This window comes from Acanthaster planci, linkage group LG15 (genome assembly GCF_054643075.1).
Source record: "Acanthaster planci isolate LZ-2023a linkage group LG15, COTS_SCS, whole genome shotgun sequence".
In the NCBI taxonomy this organism is placed as follows: Eukaryota; Metazoa; Echinodermata; class Asteroidea; order Valvatida; family Acanthasteridae; genus Acanthaster; species Acanthaster planci.
Window position 1 is genome coordinate 13328686 of NC_141791.1, and position 21685 is coordinate 13350370.

Sequence of the window (21685 nt, forward strand, 5' to 3'; positions counted from 1 at the left end):
CGCAAGCTCATAAAAGAAAAGCACAAGCTAATATACATTGTGTCGAATTTTATATTTTGTCATCTTCACCAGAAGTGTTGAATCCTTCATTAAATTTCAGTATTTTCCCGAAACCCTGACAAATAGGAGTTGAACTTTATACTTGCCTTGATGGGTGACACACTAATTCCCTATAATTAACCAACAGGTAAGTTTAATTGTGTCATTTTTTAATTCATTTTGCAAGCCTTACAGCTGTTCAAGACACAATTTCCATCTCCAATGAGGCAATGACTTTAAACTGCATTTTTCTTTCATAAATACTGCATTATTGAACTAGTATAAAAATGAAATTTACTAGTTTTGTGAAGATTACCCACCCCTACCACACCCCAACCAATGCCTGTTAATGTATAATAAGCATTTACAAGTTAAATTTGAATGAAATCAGGTACACTGAGTTCTTTAAAATCAAGTCAACATAATTTGAATTCTCCACATTAAGGACACTATTGCAATATCTCGTGATTCTGGGCAAGCTTTTGCTTAGTTACATAAGAGACTCCTTGCAACAATACACTGTTCTCAGTGGATAAGAAGGACACAAAGGAACCAGTCTATTCCAGAGATGGTGGTCGCTATGCAAAAGCTTGCCCCGAATCACGAAGTACAGCAACAGTGTCTTATAGTCTGGAGAATTCAAACTGTTATGTTTATGTGCAATCAGATACTGAGTGTACCAGATTTTAACTCGCAAAAGGCTTATTAATTCAAAACAGATCGACCTCTCTTCTCACTATTTTGCACAAAATAGTCAACTTTAACAGCAACTCACTTATCACTCATTTCATAATTGTACTGAAATTAATGTCATTTTGATTTAGAAAAAAAATGGCATGGAACAAATAAAGTACATATTAAAACTTTAAAAGAACTAAAAGCAAGGATGGAAAGTGTACAATAAGGGCTTTATAATGTCCCAGATTTGATACCAATTTTCCCCTAAAATGGGTTAATGGGTTACTGCTTTTGCCCTACGCAGTTGGAAGATGTTGACTTACAAATTCATAATTAATGTCAGAAACTTACATCAGTTCTGTGGCATGTTGATATTAAACTCAGTTGAAAATAAATTTTTTTAGGCGGCTTTTAAACAGATGACTTTTGGGGGGAAAATCTGAATTTTTTTTTAACACTTGGACCACACAGGACTCCTTCCATTTGCAGCCGAATTTACAAATACTTAATGTAATGCAAAGGCTGTGATTATTTCAAACAGGCCGCAAACAAAAGATGGATTTGTAATTCAAATAAATATCGGTTTACGACATTTGATGAACACATAATGAAACTTACTTCAAAGATTTTAAACTAAGTCTCCCTGAACTACAATTACCACCAAGCGAAAAATAAACGACACTAAACACAAGAATTCTTTTAAAAATAAAAAAAAAATGAAACGAGAAAGAATGAAAGAAAAAAAGATTTTGTTTCTCGGTGTGGGAACTGGTTTCGTGCCCTGCACAGAAAATATATGCCAAGCAAAAATGGATCACAGGCCCCCAAAAAGTCATGCAATACATACTGCACGGGACTGGCACTCCGCTCATTTCTGTCTTACACACTGCCTGGTTGTCATGCTCCCAACACTGAGCCAGGCATGGGGAATCTTTTGGGACACCTTTTGTAGCCCAAACCATCCATTTGGGCTACTTTCAAAGAGCACTCAGTGCTCCGATTTAAAAGAAAAAAAACATATGCAGCATAAAATCTATCATTTCAATTGCTATAACTGAAGCAAATCTGTTAAGGTTAATAGTAACTCACTAGGACAATTATAAATCTTCAATGTTGAACTTTGGTTCAACGAGGTGATTTTTTCATTTTGTAGTCTAAAAATCACCCTCAAATGCCCGGTGAAACAAACCTGTTTTTGCTTAACGTTAACTCGTACCTCTGAACTTCCACTTTTGTTTGTTTGCTGGTGTATTTGTTGGTTGGTTGGTTGGTTTGGGGATACAAATTGTCACTGGCTGATTTCACATTTTCAAAAAAGCAAAGGAACGTGACAAATTTAAAAATGTGAAAAGACGCCACAACACTTGGTAATTGTATACAAAAGTTTTTTTGTTGATTTTTTTCTTTGTACACAAAATTCTCGTCTGGAATAGTCAAATCCTAGCACAGATTTTACATGTGCTTCTAATTTATACAACTGTTCAGGAAGCCATGGTAATCCAGGAGTTTTTCTCCCAAATTTAGCAAATGAGATTTTCTAGGGATTTTTTTTGTTACATAGTTACGTTCCGGGAAACAGTTCAGTTCAACTTCAGAAACTTTCAAATTTTCTTACTCAAGAGCAGTCTGTTGTGGCAAAAGAACCCCAAACCATTGAATAAAGTCAAATATAGTAACTGTCCAAATTGCGCACCCTATGGCTAAGTCTTGGCTTTTTTGCCCATAAACGCAGTGCAGAGAAAAGCCTCAGCCACTGAAAACAACACCAATTTCAGTATTAAAGCCCCACAAGACTGAAAGCAGGGGCTTTTAACACAAAGCTGTACACCTTTGTGCGCTGTCACTCTCTTGAAGTCTGGGAACAAGACCCCCATTTTAAAGACTAAACTCTACACTGAGACATATCAAGACGAGCCAGTACATAGGGCTACTGATGTGTATTCTTGCTCGCTGACACAAAACTGTTTGCCTAGAAAAACTAGTGATTACCCCTGCTGTTTTGTTTTTGTTTGCTAAGCAATTAAACTTGCTAAGCACATTTTCTTCGGTTGAATGTCTCTGTGATTTCAGTACCAGGAGACAGAGTGCAAGTGGTAAGAATCTAAGGCTGGTGGTTAGTATCGGTGTTCGAGAAATCACAACGCCCAGGTTATGTTGGCTCCTGGACATAAAACTAAGATGGCCACGATGGACAGCAGGGATCGTCCAATATGCAATCATGTAGATCAGGAATGTTTTGGTCGGGTCTCCATTGACACAATCCAGCATCATGTCTCTTGTCTTTGAGTATCGTACAAGTTCTTTGGCCACGTCCGATGTACTTAGCTCCGGCAGGAAAGGTTCAAGACACCTGCCAATGAAAGTTACAGGCTCGTGATTCCAAGCCGTGGTCGCTCGATTCGGACACGGCCCTCTCCGTCCCCCTCAGCTGGTGTTGCACTGGACGGGCCCGTCTCCTCCTTCGTCGTCCGATCCATCCGACATCCCCGTGATGCGGTAGCCCATGTTCATCAGCATGACCTCCAAGGGGTCGGCGTTCATGCGCCGCTGGTTGGCCGTGGCCGCCGTGTCGGGCTCCCTGATACAGCGCTCTTCAGCTTTCCCGTCCTGCGACAGGTGAAAAAAAACCACAAAGACTCAACATTACAAAAGTTGACGCTCCTTGGACCATTTGCAGAGGGTATTTTCGGCTAAAAATACCCACTCTTTATATGATACCACAACCACAAAGTTGGACTCTAAAAATGCCGAGCCTTGGATGTCATTTGCTCAAGATCTGTGCGACACTTCTTCCGTCATCACTCCTTTTTTTCTTTTTACACCCAGACGATGTCACAGAGTGGCATTCGCTACAGAACCCATCCGTGGCCCGAGGTAGCTTGAGGGCTCATGACATGCTCAACCTTGATGGGCTAGCCTGAGCCCGTGTACCTGTGTACAAACCCAGCCAGAATTACTCAAACACAGGGAAGAGTGCAGACATTATACGGCAATGCATAGGGAATTCCCTAGAAGGTACTTAACCCCTTAGCTATGGAGGACTGCTACTACCGCACCATTATGTGAGGATTAGTGCATACCACACATAAAGTCTATTCACCATGCAGCTGCTGGTTCAATGGGGCCTGCTGCTGGACAAAGCCCTCCATTCAGGGCATGCCACAGCCCAGCAGTCACGGTCAAAATAATCCCACAGGTCAAAATAATCCCACCGTGAAGGGGTTAAATGTCCTTCGTGTTGCAGCTCCAGAAACTCCCTGCATATTTACACATCATCTTGCTTAACCCTCCTATGCAGAAGTCACTCTTTGGTCACTTGGTAAACACCTCAAAGAAGCTCAACTGTGTCCTGTTGTGCACTGTACCAACAGTCCCTCACAGGAATATCAGATTGCACTTTTAAGCTGCCCACCAACTGTGCTTCACTGTGTCATGTGGTAACTGTTAAGTAAACCAAATGCAGTGAAGAGGACTGCACAAAAGACCCTGGGTCATTTTGTGCAGGGAACCTACTGTGTACACACTGAACCTGTGCATGTTTGTGGTCCATGTAGAAAACACATGCAAGAGAGTGACTGTGGGCACTTGTGCATATTTGTGCAGTAAAAACCAAAGGAGGGTTAAATATGTTAATAATGAGTTTTTCCTACTTCAAGAAAACAGGATTGTTTTAACCTTTTTTTGCCAGTGCAACAATTTGTCTACTGATACCAAACTGCCTAAGTAAAGAAATGATTTGATATGCCCTAAAACCTATTTCAAGGAAAGAGCCAATACGTCAACCTCACGGATGGAATGTTCCCTGGTGGACGGGGGTATTTCCATACCTGTGCCTTCGGCCCCCATAACCTAACGACCGGGTCGATGCCGCTGGTGGCCAGCAGACAGAAGCTGGGATGTGGCTGCAGACAGTTGACGATGGACTCGTCCCCACGTAGTACTCGGACGATGTTGGTGGTCTTGCGGTCCCAGACGAAAAACGAGCCGTCGTCTGACCCGGCTATGATAAACTGGCCATTGCTACATCAAACAGTCCAAAAATGTGTCCAAGTGACTTGGCTGTGGCTACTAAACAACATACACATCTAAGGGAAATGGTAGTAGCCGTAGCCCCAGCTGAATTGAGAGATAAAAATGACTCCTATACTAGAACTCACAATAAAGTCTAGGAATAGTTGAAACCTGTGAAGGAATTCTTGAACAAACTGCTTCTGAGGTATTTTGCTAGAAACTCCCAAGAGTATGCCAACTTTAATTCATACGCTCTCTCTATTTCGACAACTCAGTCACTATTAAAAGCAACAGAAGATGGTTTCTGCAGGAACGAATCTTGGAACACAAATCTCGGTGTATAGCAACAGAGGTTGGATTTAATAAACAGGGTTTAATCCACTGCTTGACTCTGCAAACTTTCGGGTAGGTATTTGGAACGGATTTAGGGGGTGGGCTGGGTGAACTACCTTCCAAAGAAGTTGGCCTCCTTGATGTCCGTGGTGGTGTTACAGTGACCGCAGAACCGCTCGGCATAGTCGTAGGCCTGGCTCCGTAATATTCGCTCCTCATCCGAGATGCGGTCCGGGTTGTTCCATCGCCGCCTCGGGGAGGTCTCAGCTTTCTCCTTGTCGCTCGTGCTGCTGTCTGTTAATTGGAAAAAATAAAGACTGAATCGTTCTTTTAAAAATTGTCTCCATGGCGGAGTAAACATGTACCTGCGAGGGTAGAAACTTTGTAACATTGAGAGCAATTTCAAAATAGTTGCCAATGAGGAGCAGTTTGACAAAGCTACGTGTGACTTATTCTGAGGAACACTAACAAATCACTACTCTCTGAAAATCCAACCATCCAACCGCAAAGAGTCACATGGCATACAAAATCCATGGCAAATTTTTGAGCTGCTACCACAAACTGAGCATCGAGTCTATTTTTTTTTTCAGTACTTTGATTTTGGCAACGAGCGACTGTTAACTGTACTGATGCATCACTCAGTCTGGCACCCTGAAGAAAAATGGACATTATGTGAATGAAAAAACGTTGAGGGCTCCTACTCATTTACATCTTCATAAACCTAATCCCCTTATGGGTCTATGAAAACAATATCCACTGAAATTGAAGAATTGTGCTTCGTTAGGATGAAACGAAAAGAGGTCCTGGGCCCTCATGACTCATTTTGTTAAACTGGGCCACTTATGATTTTCGTGAAACTTTGCATAATCGCCAAGCGATCTTTTTCGGAGTCTCTCAGGTCTCGGAAGATGAGATGCTGACAGTTTTTCATCAGTTAAGCCTTACCGCTATCGCACATGGAGAAGACGGCCGTCGTGATGTCTCGGTCCAGGGCCTCAAACTCCCGGTGCTTGCTGAACTCCGGGTAGTTGCGCTTATACTGCTTGAGGCAGTCCTGCGCCTCCCGGGCCCAGGTCAGCTCCAGCAGGCAGCGGGCCAGCCGGAAGTGGGCCTTGCGGTGGCTGGGGTCCAGGGCCAGGGCGCGGTGGCAGTCGCGCAGCGCTGCGTACAGGTCGCCGTCCCTGGCGAGAGGAAGGACAAAGATCAGCAAATCGAGCTCTGCAATAACTGCTTAGAGTAAGTGACAGGGTGAACAATGCCAAAGGAATGTTTTAATCACAGCTCACTTGCATAGCTTGTGAATTGGCCTTAGACTGGATGACATGTGATGGACTTACAGGGACTTGTGATGGACTCAAACACAACACTGTCAAGCAGTGCAGCCACAGGCCCACTCACACACATCCTTTTTTCTGAAAGGACTTTGCCTCTCAGAAATACCGAGCAGGCTCATTCATACCGAGCCATCAATTGGTTTTTTTTCATCATTTCTGTGAGTGTACAAATTTCACTTTAAGAGAAAGGGGTTAGGGCCAAGTGGGCTTTTTAAAATGGTTCAAAATTATTAAACCCAGCTGAGATTTATCATTTTTTCCTCCTTCAACGTTTGCCCTCAGAAGGCGGCACCTTAAACTGTATCCCTAGCTCTGCCAAATGCAGCGAAGTACAAGAAGTGTTTAACTCTGTGGGGGCTATCAGACTGGACGCAATGGCAGTGGAATAAACTGCCGATGCTGAGGCACTGGGTCCTAGTCTTGTTGATCGATGCCACAGTTGGAGCCTGTGGTGGCTGGCAGGCTGGTACTCTGCAGCTGTTTGGTCGTACGGTAAAGCGGACCTGTTGGATCTTGCTGTAGCAAGCAAGCAAGCAAGACCTTACTTTGACAACTGTTCCAAGACAGGCATGGCTTCAGCGACTAGTAATGTGCAAGTGGACTTCGTTGGTCATGGAATGTTGACGTCGAAACAAAGTGACACTGGTTTAATGCGTAAGTTTGAAAACGGTAAATAACTGAAGAGTTTAGGTCTCGGTAACTTCGACCCCTTCTTACCATTTCCGTCTCATGAATGCCGCCGCCCTGTTCCCGTAGAGTATGGCACTGTTGGGGGCTATGCCCAGTGCTTGGTTGAACAGCCTAATTGCCGAGGTGTAGTCTTTCATGTCGCAGTAGAAACGGTTGCCCTCCTGCTTCAAGGCTTCCGCCCTGGGTGGGAGCTCTCGACTGTTTGACAAAAGGTACAGGAATTTTACAACATGGAATGCAGGAGAAAAATCTTGAAAAGTTTACGACATGTTTTTTTGCTCTTTCAGGCTGCCGACTGGTGCAAGACGTTGGGCCCTGAAATGAGAGGATATTTGTTTATTTCAATTGCTGTGCTCTCTACAATGTTGTCATCAAGACCAAGCGCAAGTCCAGTCAAAAACCAGTCACACTGACCACAGCGAACAGTGACAAAGGAACGCTTTTTTTGCAGTTCATTCCAATAGCTTGTGATTGGAATTCAGACTGGACGTCTCGTAATGGTCTTCTACGGTCATCTGAGGACTTATGATGGTCTTAAAAGGGTATTGACTATGACACTGCCTCTGTCCTGGCACCAACTTTATGGTTTTGCTTAAAACTTGGCTGAAAGACTGTATTGCTTAAAACAAAAAACCATACACAGCTCTTGCGGCAACTACAAAATATGCTTGGATAGGCAATGGAGATTTCTTCTCCTACGTCACTATTTAACCCTAACTGCCCAAAACCTGCCATACTCCAACAGCAGGTTTTGTGAGGTTTTGGCAGGTTTGGTGCCGTACCTGAGGAACTTCTTGTCGTATTTTGTGAGACCTGGGATGAAAAGCCCAGGGAGACGGTGTTGGATTCTGTGTGAGTTGGGACACACACAGGTCACTGTGTGCAGTGTCTGGCTTGCTGTACCAATTGTTGGACTATGCTTGATTTTGTCAGGTTTGGTACTGTTCAGTGCAAGTCATCCTATACTGCATAGACCCATCCATACCATATCACTCAAACTCCAACGGGCTCATTCTGTTGGAGTTTATCAGGTTTGGTACAGTAACCTGCATGTACAAGTACATAGACAAGTACATGAACCTGTTGGATTTTGTGAGGTTCAGTATGCTTTCTAGTGCAGGAGCCTAGGGGGTTAGGGTTAAAGCAATTTTTGTCCCTTAAGTTGCTGATAGCCGTGTTTGTCGGTTAAGATCCTGACAGACGGAGCAAAGCTGAAGTTGCGCGTTAACTTCCAGTTCCATGGTTCCATGTAAACGGCGATCAATGCATGTAACCCTGTGTGCAGTGCACGTATGCAGTGGGCGTGGTTTAAACTGAAGTGACGTCACACTTACGAACCGGATAGGCATTATTGTTAATCAAATACCAATGCTGGATATCAACAGCCCAAACCAGTTGCATAAGAAGTACAAGTTCACCACAGTGTTGAGGTCTAGTGGATATCAGATCCCTAATTGGTGGTGATGATGGGTCGTTGAGTATGGTGATCCTTTGATTGTTATTTACCTTGTGCCCGGGCCGGTGCTGGGGGAGCCTTCTTGTAGCCTGTAGCTGCTGGCGTGTGACAGGTGCTTGGTGACTCCGTTGGTGGACCCGATGGACGTGCCATTGGCAGACAGCGCCTCGGCAACTTGGCTTGACACTTCTGCAGGGAACCAAACGTGAGAAGTGATTTCGGGAGGGGCGTCAGGCTGGCTTAGAAGCTTTTTTCTCGTCTTCCACCTCTGCGGCTTGGGGTTTGAATCCCAGCTAGGTCAGCACGTGGATTGGGTTTTCAGTCCCTGCCTGATTCCATGGGTTTTCCCCTGGATAAATTCATCCAGGTTTTTCCTCCCACCTCTAAAACTGAACATTTCCTTATTGTCTCCTTCATTGTAAAGGCCCCGAATGATCAGTTTTTGCTGGATGGGTTACAATGTTAAAGATGGTAATGTGTCACGGATGTGAAACCAGCGACTAAAGAATTTCTCCTTTGAAGAAGACATCACAGGGGTGATAAGTTTATACCTCTCTGGAACAAAACTGTTATAGTGCACAGTGATGTTTGCACCGGTGCAATTAAGGAGAACATATGTTGTTGCATGACACTAAATTGCCCTTATTATAAAATACAAAGAAAAACTACGCAGAAATTTCCTTAAAGAACAAAACAAAGACTTGAATTTTTTTATTTTCTTTTCGTCATATTTTTTTTACACAGATTTGCAAACAAACATACCTTCTGTTAGGTTCAGCTGCCCAAATGATTTTAAAAATGCCATAAAAGTTGTCTCCACTTTCATGAGCACAGGAGTTGAAGTCCAATTTCTTTGACAAGGAAAGTTTATCCCTTTAAAGCCGGCATCACAACTCCAAAGGGTCATCCTGTCATCTCTACAGTTGCCTATTACTCTATACAGTAAGCAATCTCTAAGCTTCGAACATGCACACCTGTAGGGATCAGATTACGGTCATTAAAGGGGACCGTCGGTCCTACCTTTGCAAACGCCATTGCTGCCCTCCGGTAGCACGTAGTCGCCGACATTAAACGCCTTGGGATGTCGGAGGTTGTAGAGATCAAATAAATAAACCTGCTCTCCTCCCAAGTTAACGAGGAGCTCCCTGCCAGAGGGGCTGAAGGTGACATAGGTCGAAACTAGCGATCGATACTTTCTTTTTCTGTCGTTCTCTTTGAGCGGCAGGTGTCCTGTCGGAAGCGGAAATCAATCATTTGACGAAGCTTAAATAATAAATACATGGACCTGTAGGTAGCTTCTGTTGGTTATGTCGATGGACCAATGTTGTCTTAATTTTTTCTACGCAAACCTGGTAACCGTACCTCTGTGTCCTTTCTACTATGAAGCCTTATTTTTCATTTTTTGCTTGGTCACTTTAAGGGCACTGTGCTGCCTTTATTTCATTTTTATGCTAACAATTTGCATATGAGAACAAATGTGGAGTCATTTCTAGAAGGAATCTCAAAGTTGCAACTTCTTCGGCACCAAAATTTGCCAGAGTTTTGGAAATGCTGCTATCTCAATTTTCTTTCTGTGGCATACTGCCGAGTAGGACTCATCTCCTGGGGGTTTCAAGTCAGTTCCTCCATATAAATGTAGTATGCCTCCACTCTATCCCTCCCCAATTCTTTTAAAGAAGTCAATGGGAGGTTCAGTGGATCCTGCAGGACGAAGGGAGTTATGTAAGGCTGGGTGCCCCATGAATGTTAACAGTTCAAAGACTACACATGCAGTTTCCTGCAACGGTGGTTTTTGAAAGATTCAGGAAGGTCAATGGCCAAGGGTTTCCATGGAGATGGGTCAAAGATTAATGCCTTTACCATATAGTGTATGCTGTTTCGTTTCCAAAAATGAAAAAAAAAAAACAGGCCAGGAAATGGTTTATGGTTGCCGTGCGTTTTGTCACTATCCTGCCGATTGAAAACACAAATCTGGACATGTTTGTTTCCATGGATTTGGATCTCAATTAGTGATCTCAATGCTGGTTTGCTCTATCCATTGGGCGGGTTCTGGTGTCAGTGAACCGACGACAGATTACTGAACGTGATTTGGATTCGTGTGAAGTAAACAGGCCCCGAGTCTCAGGGCATGGACGCTCACTTTGAAGAGAGTGGTGGATACATTTCTGTGTGCGGGCTCACAAAACAATTGCACTCCAATGGCCAGCGGTTAGACCAAACTTACCCGCCACGAGATATTGCACGCACCCTCTGGGCAGCAAGCCACTGTCATCCGGTTCGGGGGCCGGGGTCCTCCACGACGCCCCCAACCGCTCCTCCCGGGAGAAATGCACAGCGTGGGGAGACAGCATCCGCACGTCGTAGAGACGCACATAAGCGTCACTAGCACCAACTACAAGGAAAAAAGGCATCTCAGTTCAACCCTCAAATATGAAGGTTTAGAGGCTGACATGAAACAGCCGCTGGGGTAACTAGCAGCAACTAATGAGGAAGTGTAAGCTCTAATTATAAACACATAGTGGCTACCAGCATGAAACAGCAGTTGAGATACACAGTTTAAACCACAGACATACAAACACATAGACCGCCAAGGCTTGCGGGTGAAACCATGATTTTGACAAGTACGGGCGAACAGTGAGCGAAGCGATGGATGGCAGCGTGTCCAGTACGTATTATGTCCAACGCACTTACATCGCCTATATTTGTTTACATGTACTTCCAAATACGTTCACCTTTTTTGCTCTTCAGTACTGCTATCTCTTCTTTTCAACTGCTACAACTGCATTGTTTTTAATCAGTATGGGCCAGATTAAGTAAATAGACGGGGTCTTTTACAATCGAAAAATGACTTCATAGAATTTTATGGCTGGAATTCTTCAACTATGCGTAAATTCCCTATACCGAGGGGTGAATCTATCCATAGTTTTGATTTTAGTTGGGCGCCGCGTAGATCACGAAAACCCCCATAGTTTTGAGTAGGACCTGGCAGTCTATGTGTTTATATGTCTGTGGTTTAAACTATGAATGTTTTACTTAATGACATGAAACAGCAGCAGGGACCACTGGCACCAACGGTGGAGTATGTCTTAGAATATGTTAAGCATTTATTCTCAATGTACACAGCATCGTGGCCATGAAAAATGAATGAAAGAAATATGTCACACTTCCTTGCAAAGAAACTTTTAGGGGTTGATTTAAAGAGATGCTATGCATGATGCGAGTTTTGCTTGTGAAAACAAGAACCTTAAAGGCTGATTCATAATTGGGATGAAAGCAAGCAACAACATGACATCAGGTGAAACATTCATGCTGCAAATTCACAAAAGCTAAACCCATTTCAAGTCCAGCTAATTTCGCTGCAAAAGTTTCGTTGTGCCAAGTTCGCTTTGCTTTCGCAATCGCCTAAAGTTTGAATAGGCCTCAGAAGGCTGTATGGTGGATAATGGAACTTGGACAGGGAACTTCCCAGTTCCTCTTGGAAGAAGGAAGACTCACCAGCCATAAGCTCAGGCCTGTTGGGGTTGATGGCAAGGCACTTGCATTCAGCGTGTTTGCCGATGTAGCAGTTCAGGTTTATCAGGACGTTGGCGCAGCTGTCGTTACAGGTGTGCGGCGCCCGCAGGTCAAATTGTCTGACAAAGAGAACGGACTCACTCAAACCTTTGAAATATACCTTCCAACGGGAAAATACTAGCCATTTATTTCCGGGATTATTATGATGGGTAGTTGCATGTTCTCATGGACAGTTTATGCCTTGTGGAAAGGAGCTATTTTGTGCATTTGCAATCGGTGAGGTTTTGCACAACATGTATTTAGAGTTTGATTTCTCGCTAACAAGTTTTCTGCAAATATCATGTTTTGGATCATGTTTCAACTTGACAGCGTCACAAGGCATGCACTTTGATGTAGCAAGCACGTTTCCTTAACTTCTCGGGTCAAGAGGTCAGGAACTCTGACCTTGGTAAAGCTGTTAAAAGTTACCTTGCTGTATTTGATCCTTCACTGACAAAAGTCCAAACCAGAGACGGGACGAGGTATTTGTTACACCCAAACTGTAACGCTAGTCCCACCTGAAATTGGGCTGTCCCAACTGTAGACATTGTCCCAACTTTGTCACAACTGTCGGGGGCACTCTTGCAACTGTAGTTGGAGTATAACGCTTCTATTCACCTTTTTTTGAGCTTGGGACAAAATCGATCTCACCTGACCGTTCCGTCCTCTCCGGCACTCCAGAACATGTAGGGCATGCTGGGGGCCACAGCCAACCGCTTGACGCGGCCCGCGTGGCAACTGAAGGCATGGGTGGTCTCCTGACTGGGCAAGCTGTGGATGCGGACCTTGCAGTCGGCCGCGCCAGTTACCAGCGTCTCGTCGTTTGCATTGGGTAGGAACTGTAATGGATTACATGTGACGGGTGTTATCATAGACGACAACTGAGCAAGACGGCAGAATTTCAAGTACTAACAGTTGGCTCTGCACAAAGATGTATCCAGTGACGTTTCATTGGGAATTTCTGATTTCCAAATTTCCAATTCCAATTGGGCTTGCTTGAGGAGCGTCACCGAACAGTGGCTCCATACATTTTTAATCACAATGCTTACCGTCAGGGGGGACAATGGAAATGATGACCAGTAATCACATTACGATAGTCACTGGACTTGTCTGCAAAGAGCATACATATCTCTAAAAAACTGTACAAAGAGAAAATGTCTGAACTCCCAAGTCTTTTGAATTCGCTTTTTCTTTGTTTGCCCTGTCATTTTATAAAATTGTAATAAAATTAAAGATGCCAGAAAGCTCTTGGCAAAAATACAGAAAAAAATACATTAACTAGGACCTGTTTGAAATTATTCAGTAACCAAATTAACCAAATTACAAGTGTTATGATATTCACCTGAAAACAATGTTCATTACCTTAACGGAGAATATGTTGCCATGGTGGCCAGTTCTCAGTACACACAGTCGTCGTCTCCGGTGGGGATCCCACACGATTGCATTAAAGTCATCGGAGCCGCTGCCCAGCAACCTGGATAATCAAGTGGGATTTGAGAATACGACATTAGACTTGACTTCAAGGCTGAATATCAGCCAACAACGTGGGCACACAGCGCTACTTGGTCTGCTCATGAAATAAGTTATAACTGAAATTCAGTCGAGACTTTCTTGCCATTTCTTGTTTGTGTGTGCCGTGAACACCAACAGGATGGTAATGCAACAATGATTTCTGAACTGAGATTTGACTCCCACAATGCCAATATTGCAATTATTTCTGAGACAAACCTGGGACTTTTTTACATCATCTTCTCTGGATATTAATGGAAAACATTACGACACCTGATCTATTTCAAAGCAATGAAGGCGAGGCTTGCATCACCAAATTCCGATATTTTCAATTTTTGAAACACACAACTAGTTGTTCAGCTGACTCTAATCGATGACAGATTTCCAAAATGGCTGAGAAATTGGCCAACTGTTCAAAATGGTACTTCCATGCACTTAACGAGAACATGCCCTCTGGCAGAAAAGACTTATGATGCATATCAAACTTGAAAACGACTAACCGGCCTGAGTAATTCCATTCAAGGCAGTTCACACACCCACTGTGACCCTGAAAAAAAAAATTTGAAAAAGACTGTGAAGCCCCAACATGTGACCCCCATCTTGGAATTTGAAAAATGCAGAAATATCTCTGAAACTCTCTTTCACAACAATACGAAGGGGACCTCTGTTTATATTCACCGACCACACTGGACTAAGTTTAATTGGATTTTTGACGCTGTCAAGGTTGGAGCAACTTTCGACAAACCTGGGACACAAGGGAACACAACATATTGAAATAATCTCACCTCTAATTCGTGCAGTAGCCCGAGTCTGTTAATCAAGGCTTCGTCCACATGGTGTGAACGCTGGAAACTTAAGCAGAATGTGTCCTGTTGACAGCAACGGAAACCCGCACAGCAAACTATTTACACAAATCGAATCACACCACCCTTGGACAACAATTCATAGATCTCAAAATATTACAGAGAGATGCATAGTGTGAGCAAACGTGCACAAAGTGTTTCACAGACCTTTTTTAAGCGGTCTTTGTTTAGATTTTTTTGTGCCAACACTGCTGGACCTGTCTAAAGTGGGCACTGGTCAAAGTTGGGGCAATGGACAAAGTTAGGACACAACAGCAGTTGTGGCCTACTTTAACGAGTCAACCCAACGAGTCGACTTACTTTTATCTGACGATGAAATATATGCTTGACCGTGCTGACTGCATCCTTTGGTTCCATAACTCAGAACATCATACTAACCTATAGCAAAACCAAAACATTTCCCAACATTCTTCATTACAACTGAAATTCGACACATTGGTTAGGCCATGAGAATGAACATCCCAGATTTCCGTCCGGACAATTTTGAAAACCCATGACACTTTTTTTTACTATTCATGATTAGGTGTACATATTGCACATCGACAGCGAGTACGCGTCTATGCAAAGGGAACCAACCGTGAAAGTAGACTAGCTCTCAGTCCGTCTTACATCACGCAAGGGCACACTATAAACTCCTGATTTACTTTGCAACCATTTTCCAACCAATCCCGACAGGAAAAAAGATTATTCTGAAATAATAACTTTTTGAAAATAATATTTTTTGGCACATGTGTCAGGCTATACGGGGAGTGGATAGAAATCCTGGATATTCATTTTCATGGCCTTTAGCAGAAACTCGCTATTTTAACAAACAGCTTCCCAGATCTTCAGTTTCATGAACTCAGCTTTCACGAATTCCATGAAATGTGAAATTCCTGATAACATATGCATTAGAGTTGAAGCTACTCATGCTACATGCTAATGGATTGGGTAGAGGGAGAAAGTTTCCCAGAGCATGCAAAAGCAACGGCTGATTTTGCACAAATGGAAAGGGAAAAAAAGGGCCATGTTTGCCCCCTTTTCCTTCCCATGATGCCTTTATACTATTGTGCAAAATCACTCTTGCAGTAACAGCAATGTGGCTTATACAAGTTCAAGGGCCCCAAACAAGGGGATTGTAAATTTGGGGACCCTGTTCCCATGATAGAAGGGAGCGGTACATTTTAACTATTGAATTGACCTTGGTAGATGACTAGTGTGACACCATGCTCCAAAACGGTAGGGTTGATGTGAAAAAAGGGCAGGGTTTTGAGTTTGGAGGGAAATTATGAGGGGGAACTGAGTATTTTAACACGACACGTGGTGGATTCCAATTTTCATGGTTAGTTTGTCGGTAAAAAGGTCACATTTTCTCACAATTTACAATTTGAAATTTCCAAAAAATAGGATCAGTGCAATGGAGGGGGGTGGACTTACCAGTTTTGCAAGATTAAAATGTAAAAAAATGGGAGTCCCAAAGTATACAATTCCCCCCAAAGAAGTAACTTGTCATTGTGCCAGATGTACAACCGGAATGCATGAGATAAGGAGCAAGTCGCAAAGTGCACTAGATTTTTCTACACCTAGGCCTACATTTTACCTCGAACACGAACGTGCAGGCAATCAGCTGATTTTGAAAAACAATGCACGGGCCACTGGTATTAGGCGTAATAAATAAACCACTTTCAATCAAAAGAGTGGACACACTTTTCATATTCATACTTCCGATCGGCCTACAAAGACAACCAATTTTTGTATGCACACGAGGGAATATTTAGAAGGCACGAATTGATAGAAATCGCAGGGCAAAAACAATCAAACCGCACATACTTTTTTTCACAACCAGCGCGGACCACACTCTCGATCTCAGGACAGTGCAGGCAATTCACGTCGTCGGCTCTAGCTCTCCTACCTACCTTCAACAAATGTTATAACACTCAATTGGTGCTTATTACTGCAGGAACAATTTCGGAGCCTGGCTACGAAACTTGCTCCAAAACTTCAACAAGTCCACCAGCTCCTGTCAAACCCACTTACCCACTCGTCAACAGTCTCTTGGGTAGATTGTCAAAATTAAATGCCACTTCGGTGCGCCGAAACGTAGATCGACATGATCGATGTAATCGCACCACATACACAGTACACATCCAACATACGGACTTGTAGTTATTATTGTTCCCAGGATGGCTGTGCACTGAACAATGGTGTCTCACCTCACATCGAGAACGAAGTTGACACGATGGCGAGCATGCGTGGACTTTGCATTTGAACTAATGCTGCCCGGCGGCTGTTTCATGCGAATTTTCATTGGACTCAATCCGTCGAATTATGTACTAGGTCTTAAAATTCCTACCGTCGAATTATGTACGAGGTCTTAAAATTCCTACCTCCATGGTCGAATCGACACGTCTAGTTTCCTTACCTGAGTGGAAAATCCGTCTACAAACATACTACGATTAAATCAGGAAGCCAAAATGATCCAACCGGTCTATCCCGTCTCCCACGGTGTATTTAAAGGAAATATTGTATGGTTTAGTTCAGCAAGGTTGTATCTGCCTTTGATCACAATCGAAGTTTTTCCTCCATACGCTCTGCAGTACAACTATAGAATACAGGGCCACTCGGCTTGGACTCGGATTTTTTTTCGACCAGCTCCATTCATTTTGTGTTACTTCGTTCTCAAAAAGAACTCTTTCGACATCATAGCCACGTAACCGTGTACCAACTGGGTACTCGATTTGGACTTGTTCCCGGACGAGTCACTCCCATCCAATGCGACACCGTACCCAGTGATTGTAGGGGTTGGCCTTGTATTCTATAGTTACTCCCATTTAAGCACCGTGTGGAAGCAATAATTAGTTAAAAACTTCCAAACCGCTTAGCATGTAGGAGGTAATCAGGTTGTCAGTGACTTTGTTATACATGCGCACGCACCACTGATTACAAACTCCCATTGGCTGAACGCTGAAGTTCCGCCCAACTCTCGGCTCCACGGTCCCATGTAACTCTTTATGTCCAGTGGGCGTGGTTTAAACTGAAGTGCCATCAATTTTAAGGAGCACCTCTAAAGAAAACACGTTTCTCTGATTTTATCTTGACTTAAATAAAGGCTACAGTCGTTTCTCTAGACGATTTTTTTCAAGTAGCTTAATTTGACAAATCAACGGGGAAGCTTCCATGAGGCATGAAGAGCCATTCTCCCTCCCCAACACGATTCCCCACACGTACGTACGTACGTACGCCAGGCCAGCTGCAGTGGCCTCAAACTACGTCGTTAGCCCGCACCATGCAGGATCAGTCATAGGGCGCTAGCGTCTTGTGGTCGAGAATATCTAGTGTCCAGCTTTTCTTGCCTGGCGGTCTCTGTCGAATCACAGTTGTAATCGTAGGAAGCAAAGATACTTCATGATTTGGAAAAACCGCGATACAAACTTCATCTGGATGTTATGTTTTATTCGGACTTTTTTTCAAAATCAGCGTGCCTTCGGATAAATATGGGCCAATTTTGAGGTTCCAAGCTAACAATATATACCTATTTCGAATTGTGCCAACCTCAAATCATGATTCTATATTTGTCACCAAATGATCAAATCGTGCACAAAGTACATACAATAACCATTAAATAAAATCACAAACGACATCCTCTGCTTTTGTTCAATAAATATTTCCAAAACCAACAGAGGACGTGGACTCAAAATTATGAAATAAGTTATACAATTTTTGTGTTATAACTTATCGATTTTCTTTTATTTAAATTGCACAGGAATGTTTATATATTCATGCATTTGAGTCCCGTGATATAACACTTATATCATTGCCAATATTCAATGGCAAAAAGGAAACTTTTTCTTATAATGCAGAAAATTAAATACACGTACGACCTTATATTGATTTGGCTATGGTTCAAATTTCAGTGACAACTATTTACAGGTTGGAGGTGACGGGGTAGCCACTAGGGCTGCATGTTCCAGTGAATGGCTAGGTAGCCCAGATGGCTAGGTGAACTAATGGCTTGGAAGCCCAATGGGTAGGTGAGGCAATGGCTAAGTAGCCTGAATGGTTGGGCGAACCAATGGCTTGGTAGCCCCAACGGCTAGGTGAGGCAACAACTAGGTAGCCTGGATGGTTAGGTGAACCAACTGAACGGCTTGGTAGCCCCAATGGCTAGGTGAAGTGATAGCTTGATAGCCCGGGTGGCTATGTGAAGCAATGGCTTGGTAGGCCAAATGGCTAGGTGAGACAACAACTAGGTAGCCTGGATGGCTAGGTAAACCAACTGAATGGCTAGGAAGCCCAAATGGCTAGGTAAGGTAATGGCTGGGTAGCCTGAAAGGCTGGGTGAACCAATAGCTTGGTAGCCCGAATGGCTAGGTGAAGCAATAACTAGGTACCCTGGATGGCTAGGTGAAAAAATACATTGGCTTGGTAACCCTGTGGCTAAGGAGTGACAATGGCTAACTGATCTTATGGCTTGGTAACCATGGAGGCTGAGAAGCCAAAATGGCTTGGTAATCAAATGGCTAGATAGCCACAGTGGCTCGATGATGCTTTTACTAGATTTCAGTGCCTACATGTAGGTAGCCAAAATAGTTTGGTAAACAAGTGATGAGGGAGTGACAATGGCTATGTAATCAAATTGTCAAGTTTGCTAAAACAGTCAGGTAGCCAAATGGTTCAGTGATCCAATGGCTAGGATTATCACGGTAACCAAACTGGCCAGGTGATTGAACAGCAAGGAACAGTTACAACAATGTTAAGCGAAAAAAAAACAAGGTTCAAGATTGCCACAGTAACGAGGGAAACTCAAAGTGATTTCTGAAGCATCTAACCCTCAATTAATTACAAAAAACAAGATTCCTATAAAAATGACGAAAAGTAGAGACCACTCATCTAGAGTAAGCGATACCTTTTGCAAAATAAAACTGAACAAATTATAAAGACTCTGTTGATCTCATCTAAACAAAAAACAAAACCTGAACATAGTAGACAAAAATGATAATTCTTCCTACCTTTATGTGAAGAAATACACTTTACACAAACCCTGGAAATAGCGAGGAGCAGTGAATTAGCAATGCAAAATGAATCTCTTGATTGTAAAGGAGGGAGTCCTGAAATTACGACCCTTAAACACGCCCATTTCGATTATTACTACAGCATTGATGAAATAAGATGTTTCTAAGCATATGATAGGTTGTTGGTTGTCAGGTGACTCTGCCAGGTGGCTATTGCCGACTTACAATGCAATGATCTATGTAGTTAATATTGTACATTAGGGAAAAAGAACATGCATCAATCTCATATTTGTAGTAATTGTGTGCTAGAACTAAAATTACTTTGTCTTTTTCTTAGGAGCAAAATAAAAATGTGTCCAAGAAATATGCATGCATGTAATGTATCTGCTAAAATCAAGTGTTAAGTGCTCATGAAATTTGGCAAATATAATCACTACAAACCTAAGCTCACTAAATCATTCAGAATTTCTAGATGTGCAAGCCCTTTAAAAATCCAGACCATGTTGAACATGATTTGATGTGATTCCATGATTACTGGACAGTGATGTCAGGGGAAAATCTTTAAGTGGCAATGTCCATTTCAGAGGATCTGATACAGGTGAGCTACCCTGTCCATAAATTCCATAACCGCTTGGCGAACCCTGTCATCCGCGACGTGCCTGACCAGCTGATTGATGCCAGGGAAGACGGCTGGCAGGAGGGCCTGGAAGTGGGAGTCGGACAGGAGCTGCAGGAGCTGGAGCATGGTGTGCACCATGTCGCTCCAGGTGCTAATCTCTGCCTCGCCGTCCCGCACGATGGACGTCTTCTGCTCATCCTTGATCTGCTGCTGCCGCACCCGCTCCTCTGGTGTGGCTGGGGCAGTCCCGACCCCTTGCCGCTGCTCCAGCATGCGGGTGTATTTCAGCTCCTTGTAGGTGGGCTTCTTGACAAAGACAGAGCGAGAGTGCTGCGTCTTCCGCTTCTTGTACTCCTGCATCAGGCTCTTGATGGTCTTGCGAGAGGCCACCGTGTAGACGCTCTCCGCCTTCTTCTTGGAGGTGGCCGGTTTCTTCGGATATTCCTCCATCACGTCCACCACACTCTCCTCCTCAGGGTCGAGACCCTTAATCTTTGGGGTCCAGTGGGCGGCAAACTTGGGACTCTTTTCTTTCGGGCTCACAGAGTTTTCCATCTCCCTGTCGTCGTTTTCATCTTCATTGAGGCAGTTTTCGCCTTCGTCGAAGCCAAAGAACTCGCTGGGTTTGGAGGCCACCTCGGGCGATTTTGGGGCTACGAGGAAGAACAGCGGTTGGTCATTGATGCGGCTGGCGTCCATCTTGCCCCCGTTGAGATCCAGATACATCTGGATGTACGAGGCGCAGACGTCATTGCAGATGCCGTGGAGGCGTCTGACAATCCAGTCAGGATTAGAGGCATTGCTAGTCGGGTAGAATGTCAGGTCGCACTGCAGCTGGATGCTGCTGTCCTTGCTGGCGTTGCTGCCATGGCTGTTCTCGGTGTCGGATCGCTCCCTGTTCAGGCCCTGGCCGACCTGGCTGTTCTCCGCGGAGCACTCAAAGTTGACCCTCTTGACCGCAGGCTTGGGAGAGCTGAGGTTCGGCGAGAGCGGCCTGCCGTCTGCGGTGACGTGCTGCCTCACCAGATCCTTGACACGGTCCTGGGTCAGTCTCTCCCCGCTGGCGTGGTGGCAAAGTTCCAGCAAAGTGTGCAGATAGAATGTGAAGCTGACCCCAGCCTGCCAGTACAGGTTGACGGCCACCTCAAACTTGGCCACCTTCTGAAGGAGGAACTTCAGGCCCGGCCGGGTGTTGAAGTCGCAGGCCATCTGGTAGGACTGGACAAAGCACTCCAGCAGAAGCCCCAGGTTCTTCGGAGAGAGATAGGCCAGAAGTCCAGGCAGAGAGGTGTCAGTCAACTCAGAATCCTGATCGCGACCCCCTTGGCTCAGCCGCTGGGGTGGGACACTGCTCGGCACGGCAATCATGTTCTGTTCCTTTGTAGTCTGGTTCTCAACTCCATACAGGAAGATGGTCCCCAGGGTCTGGATTAGTAGTTGATGGGCGAGCAGACCCAGGACAAGACCCCTGAATGATACCCTGGACAAAAAGCACAATAAAGTATCAGAAAGTGATTCACAATAACAAACAGCGTTGAATGCTTTGACACAGCATAGATACATATAGAATCTGAAGTATCTGTGTACTAAATCTTGGGACTAACATAAGG

At 44.0% G+C, this 21685-nt stretch overlaps 2 protein-coding genes across 15 annotated transcripts in view; both read right to left on the bottom strand.

The window, feature by feature from the left end:
* Positions 1–33: 33 nt before the first annotated feature.
* Positions 34–16635, bottom strand: LOC110978899 (WD and tetratricopeptide repeats protein 1-like). Of its 2 annotated transcripts, none has more exons than XM_022234233.2 (15): positions 16482–16635; positions 14766–14843; positions 14388–14471; positions 14103–14149; positions 13456–13567; positions 12745–12932; positions 12037–12173; positions 10766–10933; positions 9562–9771; positions 8592–8730; positions 7113–7283; positions 6007–6242; positions 5178–5355; positions 4545–4737; positions 34–3324 (listed from the first exon to the last, which is right to left on the bottom strand). In XM_022234233.2, exons 2-15 carry the CDS (start codon positions 14820–14822, stop codon positions 3142–3144), a joined length of 2103 nt encoding a protein of 700 aa, XP_022089925.1. In that variant the 5' UTR covers positions 14823–14843; positions 16482–16635; the 3' UTR covers positions 34–3141. The 2 variants fall into 2 exon arrangements, with proteins under 2 accessions (XP_022089925.1, XP_087002549.1); XM_087146423.1 differs by lacking the exon at positions 16482–16635 and adding an exon at positions 16361–16475.
* Positions 16636–17876: 1241 nt separating this feature from the next.
* The window catches only part of LOC110978864 (brefeldin A-inhibited guanine nucleotide-exchange protein 3-like), a 30679-nt gene continuing 26870 nt past the window's right edge, over positions 17877–21685 (bottom strand). For all 13 annotated transcript variants that reach the window (XM_022234170.2, XM_087146635.1, XM_087146634.1 and 10 more), the window contains one exon: positions 17877–21555. In XM_022234170.2, coding sequence (XP_022089862.2) covers positions 20037–21555 — 1519 coding nt within the window. In that variant the 3' untranslated portion in view covers positions 17877–20036. The remainder of the gene's footprint in view (positions 21556–21685) is intronic.